Source organism: Eptatretus burgeri, chromosome 13, assembly GCF_056783735.1.
Source record: "Eptatretus burgeri isolate ZD-2024b chromosome 13, Ebu_testis_v1, whole genome shotgun sequence".
Lineage (NCBI taxonomy): Eukaryota > Metazoa > Chordata > Myxini > Myxiniformes > Myxinidae > Eptatretus > Eptatretus burgeri.
Window position 1 is genome coordinate 76,437,755 of NC_140973.1, and position 26,798 is coordinate 76,464,552.

Genomic DNA, 26,798 nt, shown 5'->3' on the forward strand with positions numbered 1-26,798 from the left:
TAACAGTTCATTTTTAAATTTATTATGCTTCAGTTTCATTGTATTTTTCCATTATTTCTTTGTGTAAGATGTACATGATATGGAACTTGATTTACTTCTATGTACTTGATATGAAACTAATTTGCTTAAAAATTATTGATGTGTCACATTATGTTGTAATTCTTTTTTTTTTTTACATTACAATATTACGATATTACGATATATATATATATATATATATATATATATATATATATATATATATATATATATATATATATATATATATATATATATATATATATATATATATATATATATATATATATATATATATATGTATGTGTATGTGAAAAAAACATTTGGGGGGGGGCACAAGCAAGTAAATCGGGCCCTGGGTGTCCCGTCTCAACCATCAATATTAACCTTGTGTAACCCACAATCCTCCATCTTACGAACTCCACCAGTCTCTCCCCTTCTCCAACACCTCTGCCAGTTCGGGTGAAGGTTCGGGTGAAGGTTAGGGTGAAGGTTCGGGTGAAGGTTCAGGTGAAGGTTCAGGTGAAGGTTCGGACCTCCCCATCCCCTCCAACCCTTCACTCCACTCTCACTCCTCCCACACTCACCATTGCGACACTCCCTCTGCTCTCACTCCTCCCCTCCATCCTCTCTCCTCTCACCCCGCCCTCTTCTCCTTCCTCTCGAACCCCTCCAGTTCTCCCACTCCGTCCTCGATCCTCCCCCTTCACCAACACCCACCGCAGCTCCACTTCCCTTGACTTGTTTTCCGCCGCTAGATGCCGCCCTTATTGTCCGCTTGCTGAGTCCGGAGGGAGAGTCCCACGATGTCCGCTCGGAAGGGCTTTTACCGCCACGAGCTCAACAGGACCGTGTGGGAAGTCCCCCTGCGGTACACGGCGCTCACCCCCGTCGGCTCCGGGGCCTACGGCTCAGTGTGGTGGGTCCTGAGGGCGGGAACCATTCGAATCGTCGCACCGCGGCCCGGGTAGGCCCGACGGCCCGCTCGGGGATTGGGACGGGACTTTGACTCGCCTCCGAGTCCCGAGTCCTTAGTCGTCCCTAGTCCCGAGTCCATCGTCGTCCCTAGTCCCGACCTCCGAGTCCTTAGTCGTCCCTAGTCCCGAGTCCCGAGTCCTTAGTCGTCCCTAGTCCCGAGTCCCGAGTCCTTAGTCGTCCCTAGTCCCGAGTCCTTAGTCGTCCCTAGTCCCGAGTCCCGAGTCCTTAGTCGTCCCTAGTCCCGAGTCCCAAGGTTTGGACGGCTCCGTGTTCTTTGTGCAGGTTTTTGCTTTCTCGCTTCCTGGATTTGTTTGCGAGACTTCCTGGAAACACAACTTGGCCCTTCAAACCGACTCGATGTTCATTTTTCTCATGAATTATTAATCTTCATGTCCTATCACTGTCTGTCCGACATCCCGAGTTATTGTAACCAAGCCGAATGACTTATCAAACTCAGAAATTATCTTCGACTCTCTCTGTCCGTCCGTCCGATGTCCTCATCACATTCCTCTCGGGTACTGTCTGTCCTATTACTGTCTGTCCTATTACTGTCTGTCCTATTACTGTCTGTCCTATCACTGTCTGTCCTATCACTGTCTGTCCTATCACTGTCTGTCCTATCACTGTCTGTCCTATCACTGTCTGTCCTATCACTGTCTGTCCTATCACTGTCTGTCCGACATCCCGAGTTATTGTAACCAAGCCGAATGACTTATCAAACTCAGAAATTATCTTCGACTCTCTCTGTCTGTCCGTCCGATGTCCTCATCACATTCCTCTCGGGTACTGTCTGTCCTATTACTGTCTGTCCTATTACTGTCTGTCCTATCACTGTCTGTCCTATCACTGTCTGTCCTATCACTGTCTGTCCTATCACTGTCTGTCCTATCACTGTCTGTCCTATCACTGTCTGTCCGACATCCCGAGTTATTGTAACCAAGCCGAATGACTTATCAAACTCAGAAATTATCTTCGACTCTCTCTGTCCGTCCGTCCGATGTCCTCATCACATTCCTCTCGGGTACTGTCTGTCCTATTACTGTCTGTCCTATTACTGTCTGTCCTATCACTGTCTGTCCTATCACTGTCTGTCCTATCACTGTCTGTCCTATCACTGTCTGTCCTATCACTGTCTGTCCTATCACTGTCTGTCCTATCACTGTCTGTCCTATCACTGTCTGTCCTATCACTGTCTGTCCGACATCCCGAGTTATTGTAACCAAGCCGAATGACTTATCAAACTCAGAAATTATCTTCGACTCTCTCTGTCCGTCCGTCCGATGTCCTCATCACATTCCTCTCGGGTACTGTCTGTCCTATTACTGTCTGTCCTATTACTGTCTGTCCTATTACTGTCTGTCCTATCACTGTCTGTCCTATCACTGTCTGTCCTATCACTGTCTGTCCTATCACTGTCTGTCCTATCACTGTCTGTCCGACATCCCGAGTTATTGTAACCAAGCCGAATGACTTATCAAACTCAGAAATTATCTTCGACTCTCTCTGTCCGTCCGTCCGATGTCCTCATCACATTCCTCTCGGGTACTGTCTGTCCTATTACTGTCTGTCCTATTACTGTCTGTCCTATCACTGTCTGTCCTATCACTGTCTGTCCTATCACTGTCTGTCCTATCACTGTCTGTCCTATCACTGTCTGTCCTATCACTGTCTGTCCTATCACTGTCTGTCCTATCACTGTCTGTCCGACATCCCGAGTTATTGTAACCAAGCCAAATGACTTATCAAACTCAGAAATTATCTTTCACTCTCTCTGTCTGTCCGTCCGATGTCCTCATCACATTCCTCTCGGGTACTGTCTGTCTTATTACTGTCTGTCCATCCAATATCTTCACACGTTATCGATCCCACTCTCCAATTATTACTCCATCTGTCCAGTCGTCTGTCCAACCATCACTCCATCTGTCCAGTCGTCTGTCCAACCATCACTCCATCTGTCCAGTCGTCTGTCAAACCCTCACTCCTTCTGTCCAGTCGTCTGTCCAACCATCACTCCTTCTGTCCAACCATCACTCCGTCTGTCCAACCATCACTCCGTCTGTCCAACACTCTCTCCGTCTGTCCAACACTCTCTCCGTCTGTCCAACCATCACTCCGTCTGTCCAACCATCACTCCGTCTGTCCAACTCTCACTCTGTCCATTTGTCTGTCCAACCATCACTCCGTCTGTCCAACCATCACTCCATTTGTCCAACCATCACTCCATTTGTCCAACCATCATTCCGTCTGTCCAACTCTCACCCTATCCATTTGTCTGTCCAACTATCACTCCATTTGTCCATCCATCACTCCGTCTGTCCAACTATCACTCCGGTTGTCCATCCGTCTGTCCAACTATCACTCCGGCTGTCCATCCGTCTGTCCAACTATCACTCCGGCTGTCCATCCGTCTGTCCAACTATCACTCTGGCTGTCTGGCCAACTGTCACTCCTTCTGTCCATCCGTCTGTCCAACTATCACTCCATCTGTCTGGCCAACTGTCACTCCTTCTGTCCATCCGTCTGTCCAACTATCACTCCATCTGTCTGGCCAACTGTCACTCCTTCTGTCCATCCGTCTGCCCAACTATCACTCCATCTGTCTGGCCAACTGTCACTCCTTCTGTCCATCCGTCTGTCCAACTATCACTCTGGCTGTCCATCCGTCTGTCCAACAATCCCTCTGCCCATCCATCCATCATTCTGTCTGTCCATCCAAGAAGTTTGTAGTCCATTTGTTAAACTGTCCTATCCTCCCACCAATGTTGATCTCTTTGTCGATGTACCTCTGTAATCCCCTGGTTCCTGGTTTTATTTATTTACTTTACTCCAAAAGTTCGTCGAACGATGTTGTAAAAGTACTTACAGGTTCTTGTTTTGTCTCCTCCCTTGTGTCCACATTAAAATGAGAGTGTCCTCCTATTACGAACCCTATTGTAGCACCTTGTGGATGAGATACCAATGTCGTATGTTGTACAGCCAATGGTAAAGGAGTCAAAACTGAATGCAGAAACGGACAAGGGCATTTCTTTAGAAATCCCGCTTTCCCGGTTAGACAATCCTTGTGATGATGAGTCTGTTTTGTCAGATGGTTCTTCAAGTGATAACTTTACCAGGGAATGTCCACCGTGTAGAGCCAGGCCACACTCGGCTGAGCCCGAGAACTGGCAACACCAACCCCACAAAGGACATGGCCAATGGACAATGACCTCTGCACCCTGTCCGTTCAACTTCTCTCCGAGGAGCCGAGACGAGGGTTGCTTAGAATCGCGCGGATAGGGTGGGGGTGAGGAGAGATGGAGGATGGCACATGAGATCTATGGGATTGGGAACAAAGATTAATAAACCGTATGGGAGCGACTGGCAGCCTGGGAGAGCAATTGTCTGAGGCAGTGTACACTCCACTAAGTTGTCTATGTACCCTGTCATTCACAGCTCCTCCATGGACTCGCATCTGCAGCACAAGGTGGCCGTGAAAAAGCTGTCTCGCCCCTTTCAGTCCCTTATTCATGCAAAGCGCGCATATCGAGAGCTGCGGTTACTCAAGCACATGAGACATGAAAATGTGAGCTGCACGCGAATAGACACACGCGTGTGATGACACGCGGCACGTGTACGCCGTTTGAATGATTTCTGTGAGATGAACTTGCTGGTATTCCAGGGAGTGGGGGTGGTTGTGATGACGTCACCTGCTTGTTAAGTTTCTTCTTTCCTGAAACTTTTTCCAATGGATATGCTGTGTGTGGGTAATGCATGTCATCTGACGAACGTGTCATCTCGCTCGTTAATCAATGGTTGTAATCACTTATCGATTCCCACATCTTCCTGCTGGACGGCCCTTTATGTCTATACAGTACTAGTGCGAGCGTGCGTGCGTGCGTGCGTGCGTGCGTGCGTGCGTGCGTGCGTGCATGCGTTGTCATAAAGCCGAACATATTCTCTCTGCTAACTCCCCTTCCCCCCACCCCCTCCCTCTTTCTCCCCCCCCCACCCCTTAAGAGTCCTATCAGCGAAGCGACGGGTTGTATTTACTCGTAATAATAATAATAATAATAATAATAGTTTCGGTTTTGTTGTCGAACATCAAGCAAAAGTCTAAAGACGAAGGATATTTGTTTTACAAAAAAAATTACTGATATAAATACAGTTCGTAAATATCATTTGGCATCAAAAATATAAACCGTGCGAACTCTGCTATTGAAAAGGTTTAACGTACCGTAACTAAATTAATGGTTAGTTTCGAAAAAAAATCATGAAAATTGATATAAAAATATAAATATGGCACATGCGACAACAAAACATAAATCGAAAAAAGGTAGAGCTGATAATTAAAACTCAAAAAGACATAAACGGGCAATATCCAAGGAACAAACAAAATAAACAAAAACAATGAGTAAAATGGTATAAACAAAGAAATATATATATATATATATATATATATAAAAATATTCAAACAGATGGACAAGGAATGGAACGGATGAGTCGATATTGTTGTGTTCGTGTTTGCGGTATATCGATTTGTTTCGAGTTTCTCCAACTACATCTCGATACGGATTGTCGAGTTTGAGGAAAAAGGTGGCGATGACGACTGGAGACGAGTACAGGCTTAACAAAGTGTGTGATGAGTTGAACGCGACGACCAGCACGGGAAGCGATATTGAAAGCACGTGAAAGGTGAGGATAAGGAAGATGATTTGGGAAGGTGATCATGCACAGAGTTCTTGCTCGATATTCAGCTGCGCGTGATATTGTGAGACCTGAACTCCGTATCAGGTGCTCCAAATTCTCTGATGGGGTGAATGTACATCTTGTAGATTATGTCAAAATCTCCAACTTTCACACCGATCTTCTCGAGTTTCAGATGTACAAACGTCGAGAGTCATTGCTGACGATGTGCTCAACCGGTTGATTCCACCTGAGATCGTCTTGAATTATGACACCGAGGAGCTTCATAAATGAAACGGTTTCCAAGGAAACACCGTTGATCGCTAGTTCAAGAGAATGTAGCGGTTTGCGAAGAAATGATATCCACATTACCGTACATTTCTCCGGCTCGCGCATCATGTCATCGTCACCACACCATTCACCAAGTAAGTCCAAATGCGACGACGTGCAACACTTCACTTCTTTCCAATATTCCAACGATACTGAGATCATAGGCGGATTTTCATCGGCGTTTGCATGCGGTAGTGGCGGCATTGTCCACCTCAACAAAGATGATCGGTCCAAGTTTCATGTGCTGCGGTACTCCACAGGAGAGTTGAAGTGAATCGATAGTTCCGTTGTACTGAACAATCTGACATTGCTGTGAAAGGACGTTACAAATTGTGGCCAAAATTGCACGGTTCACTCCAAGTTCAACGATCTTTTCAACCGCAGTCGTGTGGTTTATATGGTCAATTGCCTTACAAAAAGTGGCAGCACAGAATCTGCATAGCAGCGCGTTTACCGAGGCCCTTGTGTATACAATCCAACATACTTACTATATAGTGATTCATGGAACATCCTTTCATATCACCAAATTGTTGCGGATCAATCGCGTCTAATATCCTTCATCACACGGTCAGCTAAAAAAAACCCTCAAGAACACGAGCAATCATTGGTAATCAAAGAGAATGTGGAAGTTGGTTCCACAGGTCGGATAAAAAGAGGAACTAGAAGGGCGCTCGGTAGAGAGCATACCTCCGCCAGGCTGATTAGTTTACATTTTGTATCCCACTAATAGGCAGGATCTGGATTTGTACCTGAACTAAAATTTAATCAGTTTGTTATTGTCACCGAACCAACTCATCCAGCAAGTTTCGTCCGAATCCGTCCGTAACTTATTGAGATATTGTGCTATATATCGTTATAGACCGATCACTTTAAAAATTCACAGGTCCGGATCCGGATTGAGATGTTCACCGAAATCTAATTCATTCTTCCTTGTTACATACCCAAGCTCTCCACCAAATTCTGTCTGAATCTGATCACAATCAAACAGACAAAGAAAGACACAGACAGACAGGATTGAAAACGTAGCCTCCATCCACCTTTGGTGGCAGAGGGAACAAATTCGTGGACGTGAGCAATGATTCTGGATTTTGGGAGTTTCACCAAAAGGAGGTTGCATGTGGACCGTGTGCACCCTGCAAAAACCTGGGGAGGAGAAAGTATGGAGAGGGCAGAAAGTGCAAGACCAGAAAGGAGGTGGTAGAAGACAGATAGACTACCGACCTGTCTGCGATGGCAAAGTGATAGGCACATACACTCAGCTTCATCGCTGGAGTTTCCAATAATCTTAAAGGCCTTGGTTTCCTTGGTGTCGAGCTGAGCAAGATGTGAGGCAGAGCCGCCAGCACAGATGGGAGAGTAGTACTCCATCAAGCTGTGGATGAAGGCCGTTTGGATGGATAAGAGTTCAGCTGTGCCAAGGAAGGACTTTGTGTGATGGAGGGATTCCCAGCTGGCATCTGGCTTTGGAGGCCAACTCATAAATGTGGTTTGTCCAAGAGAGATCATGGCTGAGTGAGACTGAGACCCAAGAGTTTAAGTGAAAGACATGTTCCAAGTGTTTGACCAGTTTGTGAATTTGTAAAGGTCTGAGGAAAGAGAAGAGGCTGCTGTCTGTCTGTCAGAAGGATGAGGGATGTCACGGCAGAGATTGGAATCATCAGCAAAGAGATGAAGAGGATTATCCAGGGAATCAGTGAGATCATTGATGAAGATTAGGAATAAATGGACCGAGAACACTGCCTAGGGGTACTCTGGCCTTGACAGGGAGAGGAGATGAAGGGGTTCCGTTGAGAGCTCTTCTCCCCCAGCGTCCTGGCCCCTCTCTTCTCCCCCTGCGTCCTGGCCCCTCTCTTCTCCCCCTGCGTCCTGGCCCCTCTCTTCTCCCCCTGCGTCCTGGCCCCTCTCTTCTCTCCCTGCGTCCTGGCCCCTCTCTTCTCTCCCTGCGTCCTGGCCCCTCTATTCTCCCCCTGTGTCTTGGCCCCTCTCTTCTCCCCCTGCGTCCTGGCCCCTCTCTTCTCCCCCTGCGCCCTGGCCCCTCTTTTCTCTCCACCTGCGTCCTGGCCCCTCTCTTCTCGCCCTACGTCCTGGCCCCTCTCTTCTCCCCCTGCGTCCTGGCCCCTCTCTTCTCCCCCAGCGGCCTGGCCCCTCTCTTCTCTCCCTGCGTCCTGGCCCCTCTATTCTCCCCCTGCGTCTTGGCCCCTCTCTTCTCCCCCTGCGTCCTGGCCCCTCTCTTCTCCCCCTGCGCTCTGGCCCCTCTTTTCTCTCCACCTGCGTCCTGGCCCCTCTCTTCTCGCCCTGCGTCCTGGCCCCTCTCTTCTCCCCCTGCGTCCTGGCCCCTCTCTTCTCCCCCAGCGTCCTGGCCCCTCTCTTCTCCCCCTGCATCCTGGCCCCTCTCTTCTCTCCCTGCGTCCTGGCCCCTCTCTTCTCTCCCTGCGTCCTGGCCCCTCTCTTCTCTCCCTGCGTCCTGGCCCCTCTCTTCTCTCCCTGCGTCCTGGCCCTTCTCTTCTCTCCCTGCGTCCTGGCCCCTCTCTTCTCTCCCTGCTTCCTGGCCCCTCTCTTCTCTCCCTGCGTCCTGGTCCCTCTCTTCTCCCCCTGCGTCCTGGCCCCTCTCTTCTCCCCCTGCGTCCTGGCCCCTCTCTTCTCCCCCAGCGTCCTGGCCCCTCTCTTCTCCCCCAGCGTCCTGGCCCCTCTCTTCTCCCCCTGCGTCCTGGCCCCTCTCTTCTCTCCCTGCATCCTGGCCCCTCTCTTCTCCCTGCGTCCTGGCCCCTCTCTTCTCTCCCTGCGTCCTGGCCCCTCTCTTCTCCCCCTGCGTCCTGGCCCCTCTCTTCTCCCCCAGCGTCCTGGCCCCTCTCTTCTCCCCCTGCATCCTGGCCCCTCTCTTCTCCCCCTGCGTCCTGGCCCCTCTCTTCTCGCCCTGCGTCCTGGCCCCTCTCTTCTCGCCCTGCGTCCTGGCCCCTCTCTTCTCCCCCTGCGTCCTGGCCCCTCTCTTCTCCCCCAGCGTCCTGGCCCCTCTCTTCTCCCCCAGTGTCCTGGCCCCTCTCTTCTCCCCCTGTGTCGTGGCCCCTCTCTTCTCTCCCTGCGTCCTGGCCCCTCTCTTCCCCCCCTGCGTCCTGGCCCCTCTCTTCTCTCCCTGCGTCCTGGCCCCTCTCTTCTCCCCCTGCGTCCTGGGTCGTCTCTTCTCCCCCTGCAATGTGCCACTGGTAAACCTACCATTATCTGCCTAAAGGAATCCTTCCTCACACAGGATGTCCCCAATTCCCCGGTGTCTCTCCCTGGATATTGTCCTTTCCGGTTTGACAGGCCGAACCACCATTCCGGTGGCAGAGTTGCAGATTATGTCAATAACTCCATTTCCCATTGTCCATGTACTAACGTTCCCTCTTCTATCCCCCAGGAGTACCTCTGCTGTACTTTCCACTCCCCAACCACCTCTTGTTTGTCTGTGTGCTGTATCATCCTCCTTACAGGACCAACTCTATTTACATTTCCTTGTCTGCCAACATGGACCACCTTATAACCACCCATCCCAACTTTCTCTTTATCATATGCAGTTATTTCATCTGTCACCATGCCAATTGCCTGGGTGTTGGTACCTCTTCAACCAGCCATGGGATTGTAGCAGATGACTTTTATAACTCCATGGGCCTCACCAAATCAGTGAACTTTCTGACCCAAATTTCTCATAATTGCACATCCTCAATTCTTGACTTGGTAATGACAAATTTTCTGACTTATGTCTCTTGTTCCTCTTTATCTCCAAAAGGTTCATCTCAACATGTACTTGTTTGTGAAAGTCAACATGGCTATTTTCAAAGAGCTGCCTCAGTACCGTAGAGTCTGGAAGTTCACCTAAGCTGTTTACCTGTTCACCAAAGTTCACCGAAGCTGACTGGCAGCGACTGCAAGCTGCCTTCTCATATCAAGACTGGTCTTTCATTTCCACCTCTCCTGATATTAACGCCCGGAACAAGTGTGTGTCCACTCTCAGGAAAGCCAGCAAACAACATCTGGCCAACCTTAAGGCTGAACTCTCAAAGTTGTTTCCTTCTTCAAAGACCTGATGGCACTTTCCAATTATAAGCAAGGTCATCCTTCATTGTACAAGGTCTTTGCTTGGCCAGTCTGAACTTTTGATAATCTACAAGGCCTTAATTTGTGGCTTGATGGAGTACTGCTCTCCGCTTTGGTCTGGTGTGTCGCCACTGCCTCGTACCTTACCATTATTGATGCCGTGCAAAAGCAAGGTCCTCAAAATCATTGGGATCTTCCATGATGAAGCTAAGTGTCTAGGCCTGTTACTTTCGCATCACAAGCAGTTTGGTGGCTTCTCTGTATTCTACCGCCGGTGGATGTCTTGGACTGTGGGGTGAAGAAGAACTCTTGTACATAGTCTTGGGGGATTTCAATGCATTGACTGGAACTGATAGGGATGGTTATGAGAAATGTGTTGTCCCCATGGGTCTGGAACTGTGAACCAGAATTGCACTAAGTTCCTTGACTTTGAAAGAACTCATGGACTTAGGGTGGCCGGTTCATGGTTTCAGCGCCCACAGGCTCATCGCTGGACTTGGTATTCCAACGCTGGTGATGTGGCAAAGGAGATTGGGGGCATTCCATGTCAAGTGTACACACCCTCCCGACACCAATGCCTCATTTTCTCCCCATATGTTGGTCATTTATTCACTTGGGTGAAAAAACTCAAAATACCAACTTTTAGACCTGTGGGCCCATCGGGGCCCATCTTACGGGCCCCCCAAATTTGGGCGCCCCCGGCTGCCCCACAATCTTCCAGAAGCCATATCACAGGTTGGAGTGGTCCGATTTGGCTGATCTTGGTATCAAAATGCTCGTAAAAGCGAGATCTTTCGAATCGCGTAAAGTAAAATCACTCCGAAACAGTAATTCAAAAAGTTATAGTTTGTGGCGCCCTTTGACCTTTGGCCCCCGCTCCCCAGCCAAACCGATGGTCCCGATTTTTTTCGCGTGAGAATACCCCTTCCTATACTCCAACACCTCAGCATAAATGAAAATGGGATCTCAATGGGTTCAAACGTGATGATGGTTTTATTGTTCGGGGACTCGGGTGCTGGACACACAATACGCCACAACACATAGCACAATATTTGAACACAAGATTTCCAATACACTATATCAGTATATTGTACATAAATTTTCCACATGCACATGCAGGAACTGGAAGCGATAGTATGCCGGTTGTGCTGGGTTACAAACTATGCGTGCTATCACGTGATGATAGCTCGGAAGTTCGGCTATCTGTGGCATTTTGGAACCAAACATCACGAGTTTCATATTTTGATGTATCGTACATATGTCGTTCCGTGGATCACCCTTCACCAAGGTATTTGAGGACAGATGTTGTACTTGAGAGAAAGGCTGTTTAATATCATTTATCAAGGTATGTGCACGGAGCACGGCAACACCAGGAACATCAATAACCTTAAGGATGCTCGGAGGGCACCGTCGCTAGTCTGAGACGGCTATATTACCCTCTTATATTCTCGGTTGTATCCTTGGACAAATGTTTATCTCACAATTCGTCCTTTCATTACAAGAATGGTGAAACACAAGTCGAGATAAGAGCATGTAATGGTTCCTGTTCTCACAGTGTTTCTTTGAATTACTCAAGGTCAATTATAATCATTTTTCTGCATACACTGCTCTAATTGTCCTTTTTCACAAGCAGCCAGCCAAGAGTATATTTTATCACCAAGCCTGCAAAAAGCATATAATGACTTCTAAAGCAAAGTTAACAAATGAAAGGTACGATTCCCGACACATACACATACACTGTGTGTACCGCCTGAACCGGCCAGGACACACTCCGAGGGACGGAGCATGGCGAACTCCGCGAATCCAACTTTCAAGCCAGGGTTCTTCTCTTTGAATTTCTGAAACAGTTCCTTGATTGTTTAGTACCAGGCGCTTTTGAATTTTGTCTTTTCCATGTTCATTCCTGACCACCACACGGTCCTTTTTTCCCGGCATTATTCGGCTGACTTCATCACTTCGGTAAAATTCGGTTACGGCGGATTTCACTTCGTCGGGCAATATTTTACCCTGTTTGGGATTTGGAGACGATGGCATTCCATTTTCATTCTCTAAATTTTTGGCTTGCACAGCCATTCTTTGGGAGCAACTGAATTCACACATCATCCCTCTGGTGCTCATATTGCTAGCAAATATTGTCAGGATACGTATTTGCTCTGAACGGCTCGAAACGACGTATTTTTATTTCAGGCTTTTGATCACCTCTGGCATTCAGTTTTCATCACATTTTGACACTGTATTTTGTGTTTTCTCTGCAGTGCTTGGTCCAGCAACTAGTTCGAATTTCTTTCGCACAGAATCTTCCACTTTACTTCGCTTTTCAGGAACGTACCCTGGGTTCCTTTCCGCCTTTCGTTTGCCGAATGGGCTTTCGCTGATCATCGATAACGACTGGTTTAATAGGTTAACTTCTGCTTCTCGCTCAAAAACCTCCTCGTCCTCATCTGTCGAAATAGATTCTGCAATGCCTTCGATAGTACCTTCTGATGATAATTTCGAACTGGTCGAAGATGATTCTTCAATACGCTCTGGTGACAACCGAGAAAGTTTTTTTTTTTTTCTGCACGAAGTACAAAGTCTGTCATCTTTTTTCACCTTTGAAGAAAATTTCATCAACATATCATTTGACGCATTGCGAAGATCTTTTCGTTGTTTCGTTTTATGGCAGCTGAACGGATCGCAACAGTATTTTCGGAACTCCTTTCGATCTTCAGTCGCCATGCTTACTGCAAAATATGCAGAAACTGAGATTATCCCATTTATAACTTCATTCGATGATGGTTATACAAAAAATTTACACTTAAAAATCAATAGACACAATAGGCAGAATAATTTTTCGCAAATGATGCAATATATATATATATATATATATATATATATATATATATATATATATATATATATATATATATATATATATATATATATATATAAATAATAGTCCAGAGATGATGATTGTCAATTTCAGACATAAAGTCGCCTGCCAGCAGGTGACGTCATTGAAACGATGACGGCAAACGTCGCCAAATGTCGAATCAAGAATTAGTGATATGTGGACCCCAAACAATAAAACCATAATCGCACTTGAACCCATTGGGATCCCATTTTAATTTATGCTGAGGTGTTGGAGTATATGAAGGGGTATACTCACACAAAAAAAATCGGGATCATCGGTTTGGTTGGGGAGTGGGGGCCCAAGGTCAAAGGGCGCCACAAACTATAACTTTTTGAATTACTGTTTCGGAGTGATTTTACTTTACGCGATTTGAAAGATTTCGCTTTCACGAGCATTTTGATACCAAGATCATCAAAATCGGGCCACTACAACCTGTGATATGGTCACTGGAAGATTATGGGTCAACCAGGGGTGCCCAAATTTGGGGGGGGGGGCTAAAATGGGCCCCGATGGGCCCCCAGGTCTGAAAATTGACAATGTTTTACCGTTGATACAAACACTTGCACAAAAAAAGTGAAATCTGAGATGATGTATCAAAATTTCGCTGAAAAATGTGTCCAATTGACATGGAATGCCCCATTGACCATGTGCTCGTTCATGGTCGTTGGAGGATGATCCAGAACTGCAGGGTCTACCGGAGTGCTCAGTTCCTCAATACTGACCACAGGCTTGTGATAGCAACTCTGAAGTTGCAGCTTGCATCTGGGAGAATGGTACCATGTCAGCCTAGGCCGCATTTTGGCAAGCTGAAGGATGAGAGGGTAGCTGAGGAGTTTGTGAACAGGCTGAGTGGGGATTTGGGGGGTCTGGGTGCTTTGGGGGATCCTGAAGAGTTGTGGAGTGCCTTCAAAACCACCGTCCTTGATGTTGCCGGTGGATGTTTTGGAACTCACCGCAGGGCAAAGAAGAATTTTGTCTCTAAAGGGACACTGGATACCATTGACCAGCGTCGCAGGGCCAGGCTGAATGGCAGAGCTGAGCTGTTCAGGGAGCTGAGGCGTAAAACTGTACGTGCACTGAGGGTGGACAAGGAGGCCTATGTGCGAGGAATCTGTGAGGGGGTAGAGCATCACCCGAAGTCAAGTGATTCTCATCCTGTTTACAGGGGAATTTCCACATTGCGTTTCTTCAAGCCCGTCCCTCGGTGTACTGCAGTTAGAGCGGAGGTGGTGGGCTCTTTACAGAGGAGTCCGAAGTGAAGGCCCGCTGGGCCGGTTACTTTGAGCGGCTGTACCAGGCTAATCCACCAGCTGTTGAGTTGGATGTCAGTGGTGTTACTATCCCTATTGCTGACCCTCCAATCAACTGTGATCCACCTTAGTTTGTGCAAACACGGGCTGCGGTGAACTGGTTGAAACGGGGTAAAGCTCCAGGAATCTGTGGCATCCATGCTGAACTTCTCAAGGCTGGTCAAAATGCTGTACTCGTGTCGATGCATGCAGTTTTGTGCTCTGCCTGAAACACAGGCATCATCGCAACTGACTGGAAGAGGGGCCTTGTTGTCCCTCTCTGGAAAGGGCTCACTAGGACTGCAACATCTACTGAGTGGTGAGACTGCTCTTCGTGCCGGGCAAGGTCTTTGCGAGTATAATTCTTGATGGGGTTCACCACCATCTGCTTGAGCACCAGCGTCCAGAGCAGTCAGGCTTTACACCAAAGAGGTCAACGATTGACCGTATCCTTGCCCTTTGTGTACTCACCGAACGCAGACGAGAGCTTCGGCAGGGGCTGCTTGCAGCCTATGTTGATCTCTGTAAAGCGTTCGATTCAGTGAATCGGGATGTCCTCTGGAGGATTCTTGGTCTTCGTGGGGTGCCACCAAAACTGATCGATCTGATGTCTGAACTCTACTCTGGTACTGAGAGTGCTGTGAGATGTGGTGGTACCATCTCTGACTTATTTCCAGTTGTTACTGGAGTTCGTCAGGGGTGTGTACTGGCCCCCACACTTTTCAGCGCTTGAATGGATTGGATTCTGCGGAGGATGTTGGAGAGATCAAGCTGCGGTTCATCGTTTGGGATATTAAGACCTCTGACCTTGATTTCACAGACGATGCAGTCATCTTTGGGGAGATTCCAAATATCCTTTTTGGGGGCCCTCAAGATGCTGAATGAGGAGTCGGAACCGCTGGGATTATGGGTTTCCTCGGTCAAAACTACGATCCAGGCTTTCAATGACATCCAGGCTCCCAGGTTTCTGCAGGGTGCACACGGTTTGCCAGAACAGTAAACTAGGGGAACTCCCAAAATGCAAACTCACTGCTCACCTCCACTCCTTTGTTCCTCTTTTCTCTTTCCTGTGGGATCATCTTCACTTGTCTGTTCAGTCCCATTCTTCCCTCCACGGCTCACGACAGCTGTCAGTCACGACCTCAGGTCATCCACCATCCGTACTCATGATCTCTTCCACCCGAAATGACCCCATTCCCAAGCTATCCTTTTTCCAGGTTATTGTTTTCCTCCCCCATCACAAGCTGTTTGTTCGTTGTCAGTTGGTTTATTCCTTTACTGTTTCATCCCTGCTTTCCCCTCCCTCTCCTTGCTGTGTTTCATTCAGCTTGTTCACCCCCATGTGTCCTTCTCACCCTCCCCTTGATCTCACTGTCACTTCTTCTCTGCGATTGGTGTTCCCTCCTTTCGATCTTGGTCCCTTCTATTCGGCTCTCACTATACTATGAGCCTCGGTCATGTGTACAAACAAACAAACAAAAAGAAAACAAAGTGTGCCATCCCTCAGATGGATGTTAAGCCGGGTGTCCCATTTGCTCACGTTGGTGGTCATTTTATCAAGAAATCCCATGATGTTCTTGGTGAAGAGTAGGTGAGTTATCATTCATGAACGCGTGAACGCTGCATTGTTTCATTAATGATTGAGTGTGGTTTTGGTTGGTTAATGAACGAGTGCAGTTGTTAATTAGTTGACACTGATTGTCAGTTTATGACCAGAGTGCGGTTAGTTAATGAATGAGTTCAGTTGTGGTTACTTGATAAACACAGTGCAGTTATGGTTAGTTATTGCAAACAGAGTGCAGGTGTCGTTAGTTAAGGTACACAATGTGATCGTGGCGAGTTAATGTGCTCCTCGATAATTACTCTATTGTCTGATATCGCTGCTGTTATGTCGTTTTCATGATGCGCACGAGCTTGGCTGGAGGAGCTGATTGGTGGTGATGCTATGATGTTCCACCTATTGTGGACCAACATGGTGGATGCGCTACTTTTCATCTGATGAGCATACATATAGCTTTTGCCCACATGACACTTTTGTTTCAACCCCCCTGCCTCCATTTCCTTTAGGTTATCGGCCTACTGGACGTATTCACACCGGACATATCCTTGGAGAATTTCAACGATGTGTAAGAGAATGTTTCATTTCACATTCGGTATCTTGCACACATTGCTAAGAATTAAATATCCTCTGACAATGAGAGGTATTATTGTGTGACAGTAGTATTATTCAGAAAATTTGGACTCGTGCAAAAACAAGGCGGCCGTGGGGTATTGCGTTGATATTGGGGTAGTGAGAACCAGCCAGACGTCAGGTGACTTATAAGAACAACACCTGAGAGGAGAGGGCCAATCAGAATGGAGAAATGACTTCTGCGAGGAGTGAGGCAGTGGATTATCTGAGATGCAGAAGTGAATGGGCGAGGATGAACGATGACCTGAGACGGTGGCGGGTGCCTCTTTGAAGCAGCTGTGGGACACGTAGTTAGACAAAGGTTGGGGAAAAGGGAAACAAAGCAGTGGGACGGTAGCTGCAAGCCTGGACCTTTGGATGTGAACAAGGTGAAGAGCGGCAGAGAGGGGATGTAGAGGGGATTTAACGTGTCGAGCCAAGGGGACGCAGAGAGGTAAGACAAATTGAAAGGGGCAATTACATCAAAAAGCCACTAACTTTGCATACTTGTACAATCTGACGTCTGTCTAATTGCTAGGTACCTGGTGACCCATCTCATGGGTGCTGATCTTAACAACATCGTCAAGTGCCAGAAGCTGAGTGACGACCATGTCCAGTTCCTCGTCTACCAGATTCTTCGAGGCCTAAAGGTAAAAATGGCAATCAACCTCCCCCGACCCTCTCCCCCATACCTATCGTTCCTCTTTCTTTTATTTTTCTCCAAACACTTACTATCCCCCCCTCCCATAACTTTTGATCATAAAAGTAGTTTTAACAATGGAACTCATCGGGTGCTCAACAGGCCTGAAGCTAATAAGGATGATGTAATGCTCTGCCTTATGTTGTTGTTTCAGATGGGTTTTGAGGTCAAGTGGAAAAACGATGTTGCAACATGGGATTGGAGTGATATTTATAGTTGGGAGTACAATCAAATTGCTTTCAGGGTAATAACCATTTGTGGTGAGTCATTTTTAGTCCAAAGCCTTGTGGGGGAAATTTGTGTTTTTCTGCGTACTTTTCATTCTTGTGCTGTTCCCACTTCATGGGCACTTGTGTGGTTTTAAACAAAGGCAGAGCCCGCGGGCACAGAGCTTGACGTTTGTAACATCCAAACAGCATCGCATTAAAGAGGTCATTGATGCCTTTTGGCCGTTTCTTGCCTTGTTAACTTCTGTTTGCAGTCCGTGCTCAGCTGGTGAGTCTGTGAAGACTCAAGAACCTTTGGATAGTGTTGTGAAGCTACACAGTGGAGGTGTTTTGGTCCATCATGTTAGCACAATATACTACAGCAGGATTTTTTTTTTTTTTTTGTATACCTTGTCGAGGCTCGTGTGAGAGCCAACACACAACGCACAGCAAGGGGTGACATGAGACAAGAAGGGCAGGAGTGGGAAGGACAAAACAGTGGGGAACAGAAAGATTAGGAGATCTGTGGAAGGGAGAGGGATGGGGTGGGGAACATGGTGAATACAAGATGGACAACACAGGGACTTTCAGAAAGGAAAGCAGGGAATTTGAAGGAGGTGGGTTTGGGGTGGATTAACGGGGGTATAGAAGATCGGGGATTTGGATGGGGGATGATAAGAGGTGGTGGTGAACAGCTGTTTTGAAGGCCTGGAGGGAAGAATGGTATTGAACAGAGTGAGGAAGTTTATTCCAAAGGCGGGGAAAAAGAGGAATGAAAGAGTGAAGGTGAGCAGCAATTCGTGATTTTGGTAGTTTTACCAGAAGGGGGTTGTTGGCGGACCTTGAGCGCCCTGCGGAAATATGGTGGGGACAAATCGCAGACACAGCAAGGGGGAGGAGACCGGAGAGGAGACGGTAGAAGACAGAAAGACCACCGACCTGCCTGCGGTGAGAGAGTGAGAGGCCCAAAGACTCGGTCTCACTGCAGGAGATGCCAATGATCTGAAATGCCTTGGTTTCCACAGCGTGAAGCCGTGAAAGGTGAGAGGCAGGAGCACCAGCCCAGAGGGGCGAGCAGTACTCCGTCAGGCTGCGGACGAAAGCTTTGTATGTGGTCAGGAGCTCAGGTGGGCCGAGGAAGAACTTTGCACGACGGAGGATTCCCAGTCGGAAACTGGCTTTGGAGGCGAGGTTTGAAATGTGGCTTTCCCAGGAAAGATCATGGCAGATAGTGAGACCCAGAAACTTGAAAGAAAGGATTTCTTCCAGAGGATTGTTGAGAAAGTGGATGGGGGGGGTTGCCAAACGGTCCTTTCGGAGAGACAGAGTGAGAGTGTGAGATTTGTCAGGATTGAAAGACATGTTCCACATGCTGGACCAGCTTGTGATTTTATCCAGATCTGCAGAGAGTGAAGAGGCTGCTGCTTGCCGGTCTCAGGGATGATAGATGGAACGGTAGAGGGTGGAGTCATCAGCAAAGAAATATAGAGGATTTTCCAGAGAGTCGGGAGAGATCATTGATGAAAACCAGAAAAAGAACAGGGCCCAGAACGCTACCTTGAGGAACTCCAGCCTGGACAGGAAGAGGGGATGAGAGAACTCCATTTAGGGCCACACGTTGACTGCGACAGGAGAGGAAATCTGCGAGCCATGAGTGGAGATGGCCTTGGATACCATAGGAAGAGAGTCTGGTGAGCACGGCAGGGTGCCAGACTGTGTCAAAAGCACGTGATTATTATAATCCTGCCATTAATCTCAATCTCACTGGAGCTGTGCCCATCTAAAGATGTATGCAAAATGGGAGGGTGAGTTGAGGATGAGAAGGGGGGGTGATTTAGGTGGATATACTTGAGAGATGGAAAGGGAATAGAGAAGAGATAGGAGAAGGGGTGGGGGTGGTTGAGGGAAAAGAGAGGAAGAGAAGAGCACGGAGATTTATGGTGAATATTGCAGAGAACTGGGAAGGGGGTTTTGTGCGAGGTGAAAAAATTCCACCAATTTTGTATTCACATGGTTAAGATTATGGGGGAGGGGGCAGTTGTTAGAATTGAAGGCCTTAGAACCATTTATTAGTGTAGTTTATCAGATGTTTGAACATGTATTAAGGACATGTGCTCGGGATAGTTGTCGAGAGTATGACTGGTGTGAGATATGGGCCTTGTCCATTTTCGACTGAAGAGGTTAAGGATGTCCTGTCGCGTATCTCTCGTGTTGAACCGGGCGATCCAGGCCACACGACCGCAGTGAAACAGCCTGTCAAAGGCGTCCGATCAAACTGTCACAGGTGATTCGCTTTTTGTAGCGCCTTAATTGCGCGGTCCCCAGACAGCTTTGCGGGTTTATTCCAATCATATGGAGTTCCAGTTCCTTGATGACCACACACAAGTTCTTATTAACAAACAGGATTTGCTAATGATATGTGGCAGTGAAGAGAAGAGCACAACCGCACATGTGGTTTAACAACAACAACAACAACAAAAAAACAGACGGTGATTTATGAATGCTGAATGAAATACCTTCGCATCCTTGGAAGCTCGACCAACCTGAAATAATAACACCTTACTCATTCATACGGGTTGACGAGGTGGAGAGAGAGAAAGAGAGAATGAATGGAACCTGTCCGCTGACGCTCTGTTTGCCACGCAGCAAGGAGTATTTTCAGCTGCCAGAACAGCTTGTCTTGCACTGCGTACTTTCCACTGCAGGCTTCGCATAGGAACCACTAGAGCGCTGCATGGGACCACCAAGATGTGCACGACCACCGGAGAATGCGTTACAGCACCAAGGGTAGGATGCAAGAACCGTCAGAACTCAGAAGCTCTCCAGAAGCTCTTTCATGAGCCAAAGTCACCCAGAAGCCACCAGCCCCAAAGCTGCAATGCTCTTTTATTTGATTTACTCCCCCCGGCTTGCTGAGCTCCCACGTGGGATGCACTGATTGGGCGGTGCCAACCGTGCGAGGCTCACGTGCCCACGCTGATTGGCATGGGGGGGGGTGGTAATTTCCCAATCACATGTCGGCCTTGCTCCCAGCACGTGATCGAGTCCCTTATCTGATCGCCTCACTACCTTTTTCACAGCTTGCCCATGCTGTGAGTCGAGCGGAGAACTAGAAATAGACAGATGGTACACGGGGAACATTGAAAAGTGTAGGGAGCGGGGCAAGCGGGCCTAGACACTAACACTTGGGCAGAAGAGGACAAGAGCTTTCTCAGAACTTCACTCGACACTGCCTCTTTAATGACATCGCGCTTATCATCCCCATGCTTTTTGAAAAAAACGGGGGGGGGGGGTGTGGGGGGTGGATGTTGTAATCGACTCCATCTCTGTCTGTCTGTCTGTCTGTCTGTCTGTCTGTCCATTTGTTCGTTTGGCATGCAATCTCCTCCTAAACAGTTTGGCAGAAATTCACAAAACTTGGTAGTTATGATCTCCACATGGCAAGAAGGTGCAAGAGCAATTCCATTTTTGGCCCCACACCCTGAGCCAGGGTCAAAAGGTCAAATACCAAAAAATATGCAATTACGGACACATTTTAATACGTTCTAAAATGAAACTTTGTAGAAGCAATCAACAATGGGGGATGCATGAAATATGTAACAATTTGTCGGATTTAACCCCCCGGGTTCATTGCTCAGTGGGTGGGGACTGAGCTCAAGGGGGTCAAAACGGGAAAATATTTTTTTAACTCGAAATTTGATATTGGGTCATTCCTGGTGGAACTTTTTGCCATCTTTCGTTATTGCTTTAGGTGGGAAGCGTGTGGATTTGTGATGGTCCACCGTTGACTTCGCGATCGTTCGAACATGCACGAGGAAATAACGATTCCAATCTATCCACATTTACCCCCCCCCCCCCCCCCGAGACGAGATCCGTGACGGCATGCTTGAAAAACATAAAATATCCGTAAAATGTATATGTTTGTTTGTTTTTCTCGTTCGAATCTTTCCAACAATTTAGCAAACTGATCCTTGAATCATGTGAAAATTAAAACAGGACTTTCCCCGCTTTGTTGCTAGACATGTTCTCTGTGCATGCGATGCCGGTTGAACGACTCGAATCACTCTGACCGTGCAACACAAATCAGACCACACTGCTCGGCGAACACTTTTATTCTTTTCATTCAACAGGCATCTGTTTTCATGAGTGTGGAAAACCCCAACTTTACATTCCGTCCTCTTACTCCTATCTCCTCCGAATCCCCGTTTGGCTTCTCTCCCAACTCTGACACGATGCTAACCTCCTTGCTCCCTCCTAACATTAGATAGCCCTTGAGCATGTGTGTCGGTATCGTATGTGTTCTTCTTTTGTGTGGCATGTCTCCGAGTTGTTGGCCGATGACATGAAGTTAGCTGTTTTCAGCCAGCCTTGAGCCCTTGTGGTCACGTGCTGCAGTTCTTGCCGTCCTCCGGATAAGCGATGTATGGGGCAGTCTTTCGCAAGACGATTCACAGTCTGGGGAGGCCACATTCTGCCAGCACACATTCAGAGCACCCGTTCAGAGCCGGTTTAGGTGGCATAATTCCTTCCTAGGCAGATCACAACTAGGGCGCTTGGCAGAACAGGGAAGGTGTTGTCGGCGGCCACTGCCTCATCTGCCACCTGTTTGCTCAGGCAATCGACTGCTGTGCTATAGCTTTGAGCTGCTCTAGTAAAGGGTTTACGGTTCTTCAAACTTCTGGGAGAGGGCAGAGAGGGGTAGATCTTCTCTTAGCTTGTTGTGTTGGAGGTGGTTGGGGTTCTGACATGCGTTGATAGCTGCTCGTCTAATGTGATTGGGATGGATGCCCACAAGGACTGGGAGGTGGGAGTAGGAAGCTTGGTGTTGGCTTAGCAGTTGGGGTGGTGAGCTTGGGATCTTAGGGTCCTGAGTTTGATCCCCTGTCACCTGTTGAAATAACACAAGGTGGGGTTGATTCAGCCTGTCATCCTTCTGAGGTTGGCGAAATGAGTACCAGTGTGATGGTAATAGAGGAATTGCATCAGCGGCACAGCCATGCCCTCAGCCAATGATGTTACCCGCAGCCGTTTGCTGCATGCGAATGAAGAGGAGGAAGAGGAGGTGAGAGTAGGTTGAAGGCATCCACTGTTGACCCTTAAGCAAGAGTTGAGGTGCACATCTACCTTCTTGGTGTGGTGGCTCCTTCCCCATGCAGATACGTAGTATTCTGCAGGATGTGCGTAAGGTCGTAAAATCAGTTCCCAAGTCATGGCCAACTAGTCTGCAGATACATAACGTTAACTCCAGCAGCTGTTTTCCCCTGATCCTTTCTCTGCATGCTACCTGAAGGTCAGGGACCGGTCCATTTGCACGTCGAGGTAAGTAGGAGCACGTGTGAATGGAAGCTGTGGTTTTATTCAACTTACCTTCTGGCTTCTTTGTCTGTGTTACTGTTCTGAATGTGGAAAACAAAGTAGAGTGACTTCTGGATGTTGAGGCATAGGCATAATTGGGAGTTGTAGCTGTTCATGGAACCATCGTCTCAGCTGATCTTGTGGCAGTTGTATTATCGTGTGCAGCTTCGGCAGCTGGCCACTTTTCCAGACCGCATTGTTATGCAGAAGACGCATGAAAGAAGACAGGCCCACATGTCTGGTATGCTTCAATGGCAGTCTCAATGATGTCAGTTGCAGCTCGAGCATTGTCTTCAGTGCTACGATTCTTCCTGAAGCCTGCTTGTTCTGATGGGAGTACTACAATCAACAAGTGGTTCTATCCTGTTCAGGATGAGCCTCGAAAGGACCTTGAATGGTACAAATAGCAGCGATATCGAACAGATAGCAGTCTGTAACTCACTTCTGCAAGCGATGATCACCGGCATGATTTTGTGCCACACTGGAGTAATGGTTTACCACCCAGTGGAAAGCCATTGTTCTGGATTGTTGTGGTGTGAAGGTTGATGAATTGTTTTGGCCATTTTGGGTTTTCTGCAGTAAAAGCAAACGCACGTCATGTTCCTTTATACACCCAATAACATATTTCTTGGAGAATGAATGTCATTGGTTCGGATCGGTCACGTGTTTGTTGCTGTGTTTACTTGTATAACGATGTCTCGAGGTCTGAAAAACCTCCTGAAGCAGCCTTGAGTTGTTCATTAACAAATGTCCACAACAAACTTTACCTGAGCGTTAATAACTGTGCTCGCACAGGTACAACTAGTCACAAGAGCGCCATCTCATACGAAGTGCATGCATTGGAACTTGGTCTCCACAATTTATTCGCGTGAATCATGATTTTTTTTTTCCCCCTGTCATTTTCAAACCAGTTGTAAATGTACTTCGTTCCAGTGGAATTAACATTTTCCAATCAGATTGTTAATCGAAAGCCAGCTAACTGTAGTGAGTAGCTTCCATGGTCCCAGTCTACATGTGTTGTCAGTCCACACTTGGTTGACTTTTATCGCTAACTAGCAGGGGCGACCTGGAGAGGGGGGGGTACCCAGCACTGCCCAGACGGCTGAGCTGTTCTTGGCGGTGGTTTCAGGACACGTTGGATATTTAAACGCGATGGAGTTATTGGTCTCATGATGATTACCTTTTGCCTGTGGGCCGGCGGCAGCTCTGTCTGACCCCACATCCCAATCTTCCTCTATAGCGGCCTTTGGTGGCCTCAAAACGGACATCAAGGCCAACGTGTGGAAGCTTCAAACCTTTCCCAGATTCTGAAGTATTTACACCCAATATGTGGGGCCTCCAGCTGCTACAGTTCGGCAATGAAAGGATAACATACAAACACACAAATGCACAGACACTTGAAAATATTGATATAGATAAAGGCAAATTGGGCAAAGCTAAGCAGGAAACTGCTACCTATTTGGGACAATAAAGTTCAAGTTCGGAAGTCTTGGTGCGAACTTTATTCCTGGCGTTGGCTTAACGGTTAGGGTGGTGGGCTTGGGATCCTAGGATCCTGAGTTCAAATCCGCCTCGGCTGTTGAATTAATACCAGGTGGGGTTGACTCTGCCTGTCATCCTTCTGAGGTCGGCAAAATGAGTGCCAGCTTGCTGGTATCCTGTGTTGCAGTGACGACCCATCCAGGATTGTGACCAATAGCCAAGGAGACTGGTTAAGCAGTATCAATGCTCTGCACAGAGTATGGTCCCAATGGATGATGCTAACTTTCCTTGTGTTTGTTTGTCTTTGCAGTACATCCACTCAGCAGGGATCATTCACAGGGTAAGGTGTAATAAACCTGCTGCACATGCACCCTGGAATATATGTAGAAGTGAGGCTTTGCTAATCTCACCCTTTACGAATACACCGATACCGCTGTTCTCCATAGGACCTGAAACCCAGCAACCTGGCAGTGAATGAAGACTGTGAACTCAAGGTCATATTGATGATCTCTTCGCATTTTTGCTGCACAATGTTGGTTTAGATTTTGTTTTTTGAATCATAGTAATTCGTCGCAAGGTACATTTTTAAAAATGGAAGTGTCAAGGCATGTAGGAGTTGATGCAATTTAAACCATCTTTTGCTTTTCAGGTAGGTATCTTGGCAGGTAAGGCTAGTTGAAATGCACTTATGGTGTTCATATGATGACAGATCCTGGATTTTGGCCTGGCACGGCTCACCGATGAAGAGATGACCGGTTACGTAGCCACACGGTGGTACCGAGCTCCTGAAATCATGCTCAACTGGATGCACTATAACCAAACGGGTTAGGATGGCTGTGTCTTGTTGCAGAGCATGAATTACAGCTGTTAAAATATTTAATAACGGACGTAAGAGAGTCCACTCCGCTGTTTCATATGCTGTGCATTTTTCTGCCGTAAGTTTAATTGAACAGGATGATTAAAAAAAAAGTTATTTTTAATTCCTTAATGGTAGTTGGAACATAAAACTAATTTTGTACTTTCATACATTTCCCCCGATCCTCTAGTGGACATCTGGTCTGTTGGCTGCATCATGGCAGAACTACTTACTGGGCGTACTTTGTTTCCTGGCAACGACTGTATCCTTCACATGGGTCAACGTCCCTTCCACTCCGACTTTTGCCCTAGATCTGTGGGCACGTCCTGTGCAGGGTGTCCGTGCTGACTTCATTAAGGGGGGGACTAGTCCAGCCGTTAAGCCCCTTATTGGGGGGGGAGGGGAAGTTGTGCACTTTTTGGTAAATATGACTGTCATTTCAACCTTGTGGTTTTTTTTGACATGAGGAATGGAGGTAGTTGGTACAATTTCAGATTTTGTAGAGTAGACCTATCTTGTATCTTTCATATTTTAGGGGTGGATGTACACATTGAAAAGGGTGGCAAGACATAAAAGAAAATTGCAAACAGACCCAGTAAGTCCGTAGTTTGTCTGCAGCTTTGCCACCATTCTTATGCCAGACATTAACCCTTGTAACTGTACCATCTCTGCTCCTGGAAGTCAAATCAGCACCATTTTTATTCCTGACAGTCCTTTGAGCAAGTGCGCAGCACAGTACACTTCAAGCCAGCTTTACAACACTTGCAGTGCCCACCGCACGACTTCTTACAGTTGCAGTGTAACCGTTCCTAACGGGTCTTAGATGCTTCTGGTAGAGAGGTCCAGAATAGTTTCCACAATCCAGAGACTTTTGTCCATCCCCAATCTGAAGGACTTGGCAGCTGTGGATTGGGATGCAGGCAGAGATTCCAACGGTTACTCTGATGGCTGGCATGACGGATATGTTGGTGGGATGTCCTCCAATGAATGAGACTTCTGCACAAACAGTTTATGGCATCGTTCACATCATCGAGGTCACTTGTTCTACAATACAGAAGCAAAAAAAATCGCTGTATCAACGACACTGACCTGTCGCTAATAACATTAGGCATACTGGCTAACTCTTCAAATGCTTAAACATAAAGCAAATGCTTAAACATAAGGACAAACATAAAGTTGCTACCGACTCCAAAGGTTACCCCCAGCTCATGAGGCTCGATCCTGTTCACGATTGCGACCGCCAGCACCACATCATCAGTGTCAACTGTGCGTATCATGAGCTTCTTGCACCCGTTCTTCATGGCATCTGCTGCATGCAAAAACATGCACGTATCAGCTGCTTCATGCGAGCATGGTGCAAGTCTGCTAACATGAAGCATCGCTGGAGAACAGTGAACACTGCTGTCTTCAGTTGGGTATATTTATTTTCCCTGTACATCTCTCATAATGACCCGTTGCATCAAGCAGCTGAATCGTTCTGTATTTTTTTCTTATCGACACGCAGAAAGTCGTTCCACTTCTTTGGAATTGCTGATGTTTGACCATCTCTTCTCCGAACACCCTCTCCCCTCTTTTGTCGGGTTGTACCCTTTAGACTATCTGACCGATGTACGTCCCAGATTGCCAAGCCTGTTTGTCTCTTTCAGTTTCAGTGAAAGGTGTAGTTTTCATTACAGAATTGTTTTCATGCATGTATTTCAAAAAATAGATTCAAACTGATAATCACGAAGTCGTTTGAACGTTTTATGTTCTGTTGGAGTAAGTTTGCTCTTCTGTCTCGTGACCCCT

At 47.3% G+C, this 26,798-nt stretch overlaps 1 protein-coding gene across 1 annotated transcript in view; it reads left to right on the forward strand.

Moving 5' to 3' along the window:
- The first annotated feature begins 689 nt into the window (after nucleotides 1–689).
- Nucleotides 690–26,798, forward strand: part of LOC147014830 (mitogen-activated protein kinase 14-like) — a 31,450-nt gene continuing 5,341 nt past the window's right edge. Inside the window, exons 1-8 of the mRNA XM_085853154.1 lie at nucleotides 690–937; nucleotides 4,429–4,558; nucleotides 16,309–16,367; nucleotides 16,950–17,061; nucleotides 24,465–24,494; nucleotides 24,601–24,648; nucleotides 24,864–24,978; nucleotides 25,201–25,272. Of these exons, the coding sequence (XP_085709280.1) occupies nucleotides 825–937; nucleotides 4,429–4,558; nucleotides 16,309–16,367; nucleotides 16,950–17,061; nucleotides 24,465–24,494; nucleotides 24,601–24,648; nucleotides 24,864–24,978; nucleotides 25,201–25,272 (679 nt within the window). The 5' untranslated portion in view covers nucleotides 690–824. The remainder of the gene's footprint in view (nucleotides 938–4,428; nucleotides 4,559–16,308; nucleotides 16,368–16,949; nucleotides 17,062–24,464; nucleotides 24,495–24,600; nucleotides 24,649–24,863; nucleotides 24,979–25,200; nucleotides 25,273–26,798) is intronic.